Raw genomic sequence first — 12929 nt, 5'->3', positions numbered from 1 at the left:
GAATGAATGTCCTCAGATTGCAAAACAATAAAAGTTCTGGTAATCTTCATGCAAATTTAACATTTTGTTTGTGAGATGGGATTTTCTGCACTCAAGAATATAAAAACTGGAAAAAGTAATGATTATACATAGTTGAAAGAAATACGAGAGTGTGTTTATACAGCCCTCCACCAATATCCAAAGATTATGTAAATCTTCTCAAAAGAGATTTACCTCCCCCCCAATTAAATTAAATTAAATTTAGGTCAATTTATTTGGTTGTTCCATAATAATTTAATATTGGAAATATACTGTACTGTATACAAGCATGCATAATAATTAAGCAGCTTTGGAGGCTGACAATTTGTTTGGAACAGCTTATAGAGTTTGTAATTGCAACACAGTGCTTTCAGAAAATATATTTTCTTTAGGCTTAGCTTTCCATGTAGTCTGTACTATAATAACGTAACGTAACTCAATATGAGTTCTTGAGACTACTGTAACAATAGAAAATGGAATATGGTACCACTGAATACAATATATAAGGCTATCATCAGCAAAAACAGTCACAAACCACTGTGTTACATTGTAAGTTCATAAATTATTGTACAGAACTGAATGAATATTGAACACACATCCCTTTATTTGCAGTATAGCTGAACTGTGTTGATGTCTTACTTGAGAGGGCTCTTTGAAGTGTCTTTCTTTCTTTAGCAATTTGTTCTCATTCAGTAGATTTTCTGGTAGCTATATTAAAATTTTTAGTTCCTGGACTCTTCTAAAGGATTGCTAGATGATAACATTGTTTTAAAACATCTATTTTAAGTAGCTCAACACTTTGATTTGGCCCCAGTTGTTTTGATAGAAGTGTATAAGTCTGAATGTCATATCTGAATATGAGTGGAAAACCATATGATTGTTAAAATAGGATAGGGACAGGGTAGAAGATCATTGTTGTTTATTGCAGTTTTTCCTTCTGTTAAATGCTTTTAGTGCATGGTCTTGTAAGAATATCATGTTTCTACCCAGCAGAATAATGAAATATGACTGGTCTCAAGTATTTATTGCCTCTATTTCTCCAGTGTCTATGTCATCATCACCATCCTATCTGAACATTTTCCTCAGCTATTTCTGTGGCTATGTTCCTTTCACTGTCCTTCTGAAAGAATCCCGGAAAAATATCTTCAAAATCCTCTAAAAATCATGAAAAGAAACTTCACTGGAGAAGAAATTCAGCAGTCACTTTGCCTTTCCTGGAACCTGGGTGAAATTAGTCATCTTGAAGAGGAGCAATATTGTCTGTAAGTAAAGATATATAGTTTTGCTCTATTTTTTTTCATTTTTGCATACCCCTTTACAGCATAATCAATTTGAACTATGTGGAAGGACATACAATAACATCCTTTGAAATTAGTTTGATGAGTATTAGAGATAATATCTCCTTATCCAAAATGATGGCTGCTTTCATTTGTATACTTGAGCAACAGTGTATATATCATACATATATTTATTAAAAATCGGAAAATAAAATTGGTTGCAAACAATTTTAGCAGCAGCAGCAGTGCTTGCATGGCAGTATTTAATATGTATATCTCTTTAATATTTTTAACTGTTCATTGATACACACACACACACACACACACCAGTATGTAGATATAAGGTAGTAGATTGACAGAGCAGTATAGTTTTGATGTTAGGGTATTTTCACAAATTATATTTTCATTATTTTGGGGATTTTTTTCCTAAAAAAGAGCAATGCTGCTTTTTTATGTATAATGTTTATTGGAACTTTTAAAGAGAAAACAAATGCTAATACTTTTAGCTAACAAAAGCAAAAGGTGCAAGAAAAGAAAAAAGTTAAAGAAAAATAGAAAAGAAAAATGTATAAAGAGGCTTCAGATATTTTTCACAACAGTTATAAGTACAAATATATTTTAACAAAAGTAATGCTGCTTTTAAAAAGTCAATATTAATTGTTCTATTCATCTGCAGAAAATGCTTAACCAATGCATTGACAAGATTGTTTTGTTAAAACCAAGTATCAGGTACACCAAATGTAAATGGATGTACACTTTAAATAGAATGGGCTTTATTTCTGGCTGTAATATATTTGTTCCTTCAGATTGTGATATCATCACTATTCATCTTAATTAAGAAATCTTCTCTCATTGGCAGAGCAAGTTAGAAAGGTCAACTTACTATCAAACAACAACCCCACCTTAGTTTTTCTTTATTATATTTTTATCAAATTCCTCTAAGGGCATGCATACTATTTTTCAGCCATATCCATTCACAGACTTTAATAATAGCAAATGAAGAATGATTAACTGACCCCCAAGTCATACAGTGAATTTGGTGGCCAAGGCACAGATATGGATCTAAATCTCCCCGACAAATGCCAAGGACTTGCTGCCCATAGCCCAACTGCAAGACAACTGTGTACAGCTTGGTTTTTTGGTTTTTTTTTTTTTTTTTTCAGGGGCTGAGCTTTAATTTCACTGCACAGCTTTTTCTTATCTGTTGCTTTAGAACTGACTTTTTTAAAAATGAAAGACATTAACAAGATATCATCTATAACTTTTTTCCCCTATCAGTTAGGAGGTTTTTCACAAACTTTCCCTGTGTTGTCAGCTAAGTTTGTTGTGTCTCTTACACACCAATGATGTCTTATATAGCAAAAGACAAATAAAGACTGGATTGATATTGTGAATAATTCTTTAGCAGTAGTGGCTTCCTCTACTACCAACTCCCTCTGGTTTGTCTCTATTGTGTGAGTTATTTCTGGCAAAGCTTTGGTTTTTTTTAGCAGAATTCAGAGAATTCAGCAGAATTCACAGAAGTAGAATTGTAATTCTTACAATTCTACTTCTGTGAATACTTTATTTCTTATTGTAAATCAAAGTTCATCTCCTAGCCTCTGTTCTGTTATTTCTGATTCTGGATGTTCTTTCCAGAAATGGTACATTCTTTTCAGGTATCCTCTTCTCATTGGACATGACTTATAATAGCATATCATTTCTTTGTATATTTGCAACAGGTAAGCAACTTTTCTTCCAGTAGTCTTGCAGCTGTTGGTCCTGGTTGCTTAGTCCTGAGTCCTTTAACCCACTTGTCACCAGATGTCTATGAATTCCAACACCTAGCATAATCCTTGTTGACGACCGATCCAATATAGTTTTTTGTAAGTGACATTTTACAATATTGTTTATGGGAGACACGCTCTTTCTCTAACTCCTCTGATGAGATCTATCCAGTATGGTTGAAGCTCTGGCATAGCTGACATCTTTCTCAGAGCATACAAGCCCCACCACCACATCAAGCTAGTGTCTCACTGGGGGATTATTATAATATTTTTGTCCCATAAATCTGGTAGATGCCATAGTGCATGAGACAAAATATAAAGAATATTTATCTACTAGAGGGCTGAGCAACTGGTTGGACTTGGGCTGGCATGAACATCTCTCATCATGGAAAGAAAAAAAAAATCATTCACTATAATACGGGAATGAGGGAACTTGCCACTTGGCTTGGTATATTCATGTAGAAAATTGCTTTACCTCTACATACATCATTGTTCCCTCTTCTCTGGTTTTAAAATTCATTGAGATGGATCATAACCTGAGTCAATATAAGATTTATTCAAGCAATGTGTTGCATTCGTTTCCTGGAGGCTGAAGATGTGTGAGATGAGTGAAAGGAAAACATCCACGGATAGCAGAATTAAGAGTAGAATCAACAGCAACTTTATTGAGCATCAGACATAGTTTATATAGTTTCTAAGTTTCTCAGTTCTCACCTACTATGCGTGTTACTTTATTATTGGTTAACAAATCTCCAAGGCACAATAATTGGTTAGTAATTACATCATTGGTTTTCATGAGAAAATGCATGTATTCACACACAATGATAGCTACACAAGATACACTGAAAGCGGCAAATGTTACAGGTTATACATTGTTTCACCCTGTGTCCTTGTACATGCTAGAAACACTGCTCAAAGATGAGAATCGCTGATGTTTGCAATTTCGTGTAACTGCAGTTCCAAAAACCATACAGATGAGCATTGTAATAACCCTACATTTCCTCGCTTTTTATTTTAATGAAGGTTAAAGTAAATTGAGGTGACTTACAAAACATTGCAAAAAATGTAGGAATACATTGCATACAACAACAAAAAAGTATAAGTAATGCAAATACAATTACACCATAGAAAAACAATTGTTTTAACCAAGCAAGATCAGGTAACCAATCAGTTAGCCAAGCAAAAGGAGAAAATTCCACATGTACATTATTTTTTATATCAGCTTGTATATTAGCTAATTCATCTTCAATTGTCTTATTAAGTGAATGAAAATGCACAGCACAAGCATGTTGACCAACCAAGGTACAAAATCCACCTTGACGAGCTAACAAATAGTCTATAGCAAAGCGTTGTTGAATCAAATCTTAATTTAGTTCTTCGATTTCATTTTGCAAATCACAAATAATAGCAGCAGTAGCATTAATAGATTTCTCCAATCGACATGTTAGTCCCAGAACAGAATGTCTATTTTCTTGAGCTATTATTCCTGGATATGATCCCAAAGTAATAGTTCCAGTTATGGCTCCAGCTAAAGCACGTCCAAAAGTAGGCAATGAAGAAAGTTGAGTATCAATAATGACTTCATCAGAACATGTTGATCCCATGACCGCACGTCTCCTTCGAGTTGACAATCTATCAGAAACACCTATTTGTACAGGTAAAGACAAATATCCAATTGCAGCACATTGATAGTTTTGAGGGTGTACATTTGTTGCATATTTATCAAAGAAAAACCACATAGCAGGATCTTTTAATTGCCATCCAGCACAGATTGATCCACTTGATCCCATATCAGAGACGTCAGTGACTTGAAAAATAGGAAAATCATCAGGATACATATCAGGTATAATATTATGTCCTTGTGATGTTTCATTAATATTACCCCATAACCAATATTTCTGAATACAATAACTATAATTCCCTACTTTATCTAAAATACGTTTAGCTTTTGAATAATCAGACCATTTATTAAGCTAATTATGACGAGCATAACAACAAAAACATAAACCTCTAGTAAATTGATTAATACAAAGATACTTCCATTTAACTAAATTCAATTCATATGGAGGAGTAGAAAATAACCAAGAAGAAGAAATATGTTGAAGTTGCAAAACAATGAAAGCAGAAGACTTAACTAAATTAGGAATAAAGGCAACTTGACCAAAAGCCATAGGAGGTTCATAATATAAAGTTATATTACTACCATGAATCAAAAACATATATTGAGCATGACGAATCCAAAGATTAGGACTAAGGGGAAAATCAATAATTGCTTCAGAATTATCAGAAAATAGAGAGAGAGAGAAAAAAAGAAAAAACAGCACATAAGAAAGGACTTGTTGAATCGTTGTTGAACTTCAAATTGGTCCCAAGTCAAGAGTGGAGGATGTTGTAACTTGAGAGTTTTCATTTGTTTTTCCATGATAAGGATGAACACATCGGCCTGGAATCCACACAGCTTGTTTCGTTTGCAGATCTTCAATTGCAGCGTAACCATGACCCCAGGTTATAAGTTTTGTAGGTCCACGCCAGGCAGGATCAGGAAGTTGACGATAGAGTACCAAAGGTCGTGAAACAGGATCCTGAATATGAAAATGTAAGTTGATTGGAATTTCTGAAAAGGAATCTAAAAATGTTAAGTAATTCCATGCATACAGAGCAATAGAGATCAAATTTTGAATCTTTCGCAAATGGAATGGACCAGATTCAGTTTTGATTAATTTAGTTAATGTAGCTTTGAATGTATGATGAGCTCGCTCAATTATAGCTCGCCCTTGGGAGTTGTAAGGAATTCCATGTATCAATTGAATATTCCATTGTTGACAGAAAGAAGTAAATTCCTTACTAGTATATGCTGGATCATTGTCAGTTTTCAATTGACTTGGTCTTCCCATTACAGAAAAAGCAGAAAGACAATGAGACACTGCATCAGAAGTGCGCTCATGTCTAGAAGCAATAACCCATAAAAAATGAGAATATGTGTCAGTGGTTGCATGTAAATTGTGTGACATCCATTTGCCAAATTTGGTTGGCTTTTGTTTCTCGAGGATTTACTCCCATAGGAAAAGGAATTGCAAATTGTTGACAGGAAGTACATCCCCGAACAATATCACGAGCCTGGGAGATAGGAACAGAAAATTGTTTAGCCAAAGATTTAGCATTTTGATGAAAATATGAATGACTAGCAACAGGATCAGAAAAAAGAATTATGACATCTTTTAAAGTTTTATCAGCTTGTCTGTTTCCTTCTGTTAAAGAATTTTGAAAAGGAGTATGGCCTAATGTGCTCAACATATAAAGGAAAGACACATTCTTCCAAAACATGTTTTAAAGATAAAAATAAAGACAAAAGATTAACATCAAGAGAAACAGAACAATATGCATAAGGAAGAGATTGCATTGCAAGAAAGACATATTTTGTATCAACAATTAAGTTAATAGGCTGATCAGAAAACAATCTCAAAGCCAAAATAACAGCTGCCAACTCAGAACGTTGGGCAGATGTCTGAGTAGAAGTAAATTTAGAAAAACATTGTTGACCATCTGTCCAAACCACAACACCACGAGTAGGTGATCCATCTGTGAACACTGTTAAAGCTTCAGGAAGAGGAGAACGAGTAAAAATAGAAGAAAATGAAAGATTTAATGTATTTGTAATAACTATTCTAGGATCTTTAGGTAAAGAATATTGAATATCACCAAGATATTGAGAAAAAGCAATTTGATAGGAATCAGAAACAGTCATTAAATGTTCATGTTCAAGTTTAGTACTTGTGTAGTACTAGTGAAAGCAATACCATCCAAATCATGACCTATTAATTGCAAAGATCGTCGTCGTGCTTTCATGATCAATTCTTCTAAGGCTTGTTGATAAGGAAAAATATTTCTAGGAGGAGAGGCAGACAAATTCAACCATTCATGAATATGAATCGTTTTTTTCAGTAAAAGGAGAATAAAGACAACCAGTAGGTAAAGGTGAAGTAGGAAGAATTGCTAACCATAATTTAGTAGCTATAGAGACAATTCTATCAACATATCTCAGTTTAAGTTTGTTTAGAATGTTTTGAAGACATTTCTTTTGCAAAGCAGTAAGAGACACCAGATCCTCAGGATGCTTAGAACCTTTTAACAAGGAAAAGAGAGGTAACATTTCTCCTGTAGAAATTTGAAAATATGGACGAGCTCAATTGATTGTACCTAAAAGTTTTTGCCATTGGACCAAAGTATATGAAGATTGCACTTTAAGTTCAAGTAAGATAGGAATGGAAGATTGTAAAACTTTAAATCCCAAATATGAATAAGGTTCAGTACATTGTATTTTTTCAGGAGCGATGTAGAGCCCTCTGCTTGCTACAATGGTAGTCAATGCTTATAGCACTTGTTCTTCATCAAAATCAGGACCTGCTATTAAAATATGATCCATGTAGTGGTAAACTAAAAAAGAAGGAAATTGAGCACGAAAAGGTTGCAAAGCTTGATCCACAAAATATTGACAAATAGTAGGAGAATTGAGCATACCTTGTGGTAGAACAGACCAATGATATCATTGTGTAGGTTGGCTATTATTTAAAACAGGCACAGTGAAAGCAAATTTTTCTTTATCCTGCAACTGTAAAGGAATGGTGAAAAAACAATCTTTCAAATCTACTACTAACAATTTATAAGATTGTGGGATTAAATTAGGATTAGGTAGGCCACATTGTAAAGGCCCCATCGGTTACCACTTTTCTTTTTTTATAACGAACACAGGAGTATTCCAGGGACTAGTGGAAGGTTCAATGTGACCAGCAGTCAATTGTTCCTGTACCAAGGAATGAAGAGCAATCAATTTTTCAGAAGATAAAGGCTATTGCTCAATCCAAACATGTGTAGAACAAAGCCATTTAAGAGGAAGTGCCATCATCTAAGATCAAATGAGCATTAAGAAGAGAAAGAAGGTCCCTACCCCAAATATTAGTATGAATATCTAAAATGTAAGGATGTAAAGAGACAGACTTACCAGCAGAAGTTGTGATGACTATGGGATGAATGCTTTGCCAAGCAGTTGTAGACCCACCAATGCCCCATAAGGAATGAACATCACGTTTAGGCCATTGCACAGGCCACTGTAAAAGGGAGATGACAGTAACATCGGCACCTGTGTCTAGCAGACCTTGAAAAGATTGTTTATTAAGATATAAAGTAAGAAGTGGTCTAAAAGAATTAATAGACTGAAGAAGTCCTATAGAATTAAGAGTTGAACCAAATCCAGAATTACCACGTTGTCCAGTACCTGGATTAGGTACCTTATAAGGAAAAAAAAGAAGTTGTGCAACAGAAGATCCTTTAGGAAGAAATTGTGGAATATTAACCCAAATTTGCATAAGAATAACTCCAGTGTAATCAGAATCAATAACTCCTGGAACTACAAAACATCCTAATTTATGAGCAGAAGAGCGAGGTAAAATAATACCAACTAATCCAGAAAGGAGAGGACCAGTGTATTGAGAAGAAACAAGTTTAACTTCTAAAGGAAATTTAAAATCCAAGTCTTCTTGAGTAATTAGATCGATCCCAGCGCTACCTGTTGTGGCTGAGGATGCACAAGAGAGGGAGGAGGAGGAAGGGGGAGAAGATTTACATAATTCCATAAGCAGAAATAGCCTTCTTCAACTCTCGTAAAATTTGAAATGGCAAACCTTCCCATTCTGCAATCTGTTGTCCAGCTTGTGGTCCTGGTTGATATTGCACTGGACATACTGACAACAATTCAGCTAACTCTTCCCCAGAAATAGCAACATCTGCCTTACAATTTTCAACCATCTTTTGAAAAGAAGACTTTAGAACAATATTAGAAGGAGGAGGTTTCAGTTCAATGTTAGAAGATTTCTGTTCAATGTCAGAAGAGACAGAAGGAGAAGGAACAGAAGAAGCAGAAGGAGGTTTTAAAATCTCAGAAGGAGGTTTCAAAATCTCAGAAAGAGGCTTCAAAATCTTTTGTTCAATATCAGTAGGAGCAGAAGGTATTTCAGTGTCAGAAGGAGCAGAAGGTATTACTATATCAGAGGAAGCAGAAGGAAGTACTTCAGATTTAGAAACTTCAGCTTTAGAGTCAGAAGTCAAAGCTTCCTTTTCAGGCAGAGTGTCAGAAGGAGGTGTTACAGGAGAAGAAAGCTCCTCTTCCTTCCGACCAAACATTTCTATAGCATGTCTACATAGATGCCAAGCATGCAAAATATCTACCTCTAAACTTATCTTAGAATGCAAAACCTTGCCAACTTTTTCCCAATCTGACAATTTTAAAGAACCCCTATCAGGATAGAATGAATAAGTTAAGGCAATTTCTCGTACCAGCCGATAAAGAGCCTTCTGTGAAACAGAAAGTTCAGACTTTTTAAGAAGATAAAGTAAATCATCTACATGCTTCCTTTGTCCTTGAGAAAGCGAAGAACCCATACTTACAGAAACCTTATAAGAGATAAGATTGAGAAGCAGCCCAAAGGCTGACGGTGCACCTGTCCTTGCCTGGACGAAATATGGGTCCCTGTTCCGGGCGCCAAATGTTGCATTCATTTCCCGGAGGCTGAAGATGTGTGAGATGAGTGAAAGGAAAACATCCACGGATAGCAGAATTAAGAGTAGAATCAACAGCAACTTTATTGAGCATCAGACATAGTTTATATAGTTTCTAAGTTTCTCAGTTCTCACCTACTATGCGTGTTACTTTATTATTGGTTAACAAATCTCCAAGGCACAATAATTGGTTAGTAATTACATCATTGGTTTTCATGAGAAAATGCATGTATTCACACACAATGATAGCTACACAAGATACACTGAAAGCGGCAAATGTTACAGGTTATACATTGTTTCACCCTGTGTCCTTGTACATGCTAGAAACACTGCTCAAAGATGAGAATTGCTGATGTTTGCAATTTCGTGTAACTGCAGTTCCAAAAACCATACAGATGAGCATTGTAATAACCCTACAGTAATGGAAGAAATATTTTATTGCATTTGATTGTGAATGTATAAGTGTTTTATAAGTTAGCACATGTAAACCATATTTTTTTCATTTACAATCAATTGCAGTAAAACATGTGAGCAATAATCTAGCTTTATCAAATTATTCTGGACTTGCTACAAGAATCCTTTATAAGAAGATATGACATTTTGTTTATAATATCATTAGGCTGCACGTAGTTTACATGAATCTTTGAATAAGTCAAATAGGCATAAGAAAAATGGTACCAGTAGTACCTAAGATTCAATGAAAATAAGTGGCTCGATGTCTAACAACTTTCTCAGTGACCTATAATTGTTCATGTCATGTTTATACCAGATTTAGAAGATATTGCATCCAAAATCTTGATCCCATTGATTTTATCACCATAATTAAAAATTAAGAGATTGGTTTACACAACAGGCTAGTTAAGATGTGATCAGGTAATTTATGTTTCATTCAGACAATAAGTTAATTCAGTGTACCATAATTAGCTAAGGATTAATATGAAATTAATTAATTAATTAATATACACATATTCATTAAGGGCATTTGTATTTTTCCTAAGAGGTTAACACACAACATTAAAAAATTATATTTAATCTTGCCTCCATAACTTGAATTTGCTCTTTAAATTTAGTTAAAGTTCTGTTATGTATATACTGTCAGGCCTGGAACCCATCTTTTTTGTTGGATCTTCAGGCCTGCCACAGGCCCTGACATATATAGTATTCTGTTAATTTTGCCATTGCTGTATTGTTATTCTCTCTGTTAGGAAACAAAAAATTCACACGCACAAATCAATAATTTGGCAAACAAATAATATTAGGCAACCTTATTTTTCATCAGTATTCAAGATTTTTATTCCTGCTTTCCCATGCATCTGACAAAGATATTAAGTTGGGTGATGCAGGTATAGAAGTTCAATGTATTTACCAGTACATTGCTTTCTTTATTACATCAAACCTACACTGGAAAGTCTTTTTGAAGACAGAGATTACGTTTTGACCTTTTAGAGCTTGTTTCTGGAGTAAAGATTTTTTTCTCATGTTACAGATAATTGCTGACTGAATTGAATGCAATCCTCCCAGAGAACAGGAACTAAAAAGCTGGGCATGCCTGTAATTTAATAGATCATTTATCTTGACTAGAAAGGCAGCCATAACTCCATCTCTTTCCACCCAAAGGCCTTGCATTTTCCTACCTGTGGGCTCCATGTATTTGACATGGGTTTTGATTGAAGTGATTAATTCTGCTTGTAATTAATTACTATGGCCGAAGAAGACTTGGGGTCAGAACAAAGTTTTAATTTGTGCAGTCATCATGTTACATCTTGTCAGGGGAATCTTTGAATAGTCCAGATGATCTCTGTACCTCTTCCCTCCACTTAGTAAAAAAGAGAAATAAAGGATGTGTGGCATCTCTTAAATTTTAATGCTAGGAGACATCCCTCAGGAATGAGCATGGGAGCTGATTGTTATAGCAAGATTTAGGTACATTCCTTCCATCGCTAAAATGACAGCAAAACATTTCAACTTCATCACCTGAACAACATCAACGTAGCAAACTCTAATCTGTCTTTGTAAAGAGGCCAGCAAGTAATGTTGTCCTTTGATTTGAAACACATTAAAGAAAATAAATAATGGATCTTTCACCTTGGTTTCCCTTCCCACCAAGTGTCACCCCCCCCCAGGAGTGGGTTTCAGTCACTTCTTGTGCAGCTTCTTGTGCCATGGGAGTTGCTTTCCAGAAGCCCACCAACCAAATAACTGGAGGTCTGCCAGAAAGCACTATTCCTAATTAGTATTATTAATATAAAATAAATAAATAAATAAAGAATTTTATTTCTATACCGCCCTTCTGCCGAAGGACTCAGGGCGGTGTACAGCCTATTAAAAACACAAGACAACATCAATTAAAATAATTTAAAATTATTAAATGAATTTGGCTCAATTTAAAACCCCAGGAATTTAAAACCCAATTTAAAATTGTTATGTTGATAGCCCAGCCTGGCGGAACAACAGGGTCTTGAGTGCACAATGAAATAGCCGGAGGTCGGAGATCTTATGTATTTCCAGGGGCAGTTCATTCCACAGGGCTGGGGCTCCCACAGAGAAGGCCCTCCCCCTGGGTGTCACCAGCCGACATAACTTGGCCGATGGCACCCTGAGGAGACCCTCTCTGTGGGAGCGAACTGGCCGGTGGGAGGCTATTGGTGGCAGAAGTCGGTCTCGAAGGTACCCGGGTCCCATGCCATGGAGCACTTTAAAGGTGGTGACCAACACCTTGAATCGCACCTGGAAGACCACTGGGAGCCAGTGCAGCTCGCGCAGGAGGGGTGTCACGTGGGCACAATGGATTGCGCCCATAACCACCCGTGCGGCCGCATTCTGGACCAGCTGGAGCCTCCGAGTGCTCTTCAAGGGGAGCCCCATGTAGAGAGCATTACAATAGTCCAGCCAGGAGGTGACAAGGGCGTGAGTGACCGTGTGCAAGGTGTCCCGGTCCAGAAAGGGCTGCAACTGGCGAATCAGGTGAACCTGATAAAAGGCCCCCCTGGCCACGGCCGTCATATGCTCTTCTAAAGACAGCCAGGAAGACACCCAGATTGTGAGCCCTCTCTGTGGGGGGCAAGGATTCACCCCCAATAGTCAGCGATGGCACCTGCTGACTATATCGGGACGCCAGAAGCCACAGCCACTCGGTCTTGGAAGGGTTGAGTCTGAGCCTGTTCCTCCCCATCCAGACCCGCACGGCCTCCAGGCAGCGAGACATCACATCAAGGGCATCGTTGGGGTGGTCTGGGGTGGAGATGAATAGCTGAGTATCATCAGCGTACAGATTACACTTCACCCCAAAACCACGGATGATCTCACCCAGCGGCTT

At 36.3% G+C, this 12929-nt stretch overlaps 1 protein-coding gene, 1 long non-coding RNA gene and 1 pseudogene across 2 annotated transcripts in view; all 3 read right to left on the bottom strand.

The window, feature by feature from the left end:
• Window positions 1-1220: 1220 nt before the first annotated feature.
• LOC117676160 (uncharacterized) overlaps window positions 1221-12929 on the bottom strand; it is a 49235-nt gene continuing 37526 nt past the window's right edge. Inside the window, exon 5 of the long non-coding RNA XR_009621095.1 lies at window positions 1221-1278. This is a non-coding gene — a long non-coding RNA (uncharacterized LOC117676160). The remainder of the gene's footprint in view (window positions 1279-12929) is intronic.
• Window positions 3700-5481, bottom strand: LOC148113499 (uncharacterized; annotated as a pseudogene).
• Window positions 3700-9692, bottom strand: LOC117676151 (uncharacterized). The gene is made up of 2 exons (XM_034435421.3): window positions 8061-9692; window positions 3700-5643 (listed from the first exon to the last, which is right to left on the bottom strand). Exon 1 carries the CDS (start codon window positions 9611-9613, stop codon window positions 8678-8680), a length of 936 nt encoding a protein of 311 aa, XP_034291312.1. The 5' UTR covers window positions 9614-9692; the 3' UTR covers window positions 3700-5643; window positions 8061-8677.

This window comes from Pantherophis guttatus, chromosome 5 (assembly GCF_059756535.1).
Source record: "Pantherophis guttatus breed Tessera chromosome 5, ASM5975653v1, whole genome shotgun sequence".
Lineage (NCBI taxonomy): Eukaryota > Metazoa > Chordata > Lepidosauria > Squamata > Colubridae > Pantherophis > Pantherophis guttatus.
This window is presented reverse-complemented; position numbering and strand designations above follow the sequence as displayed.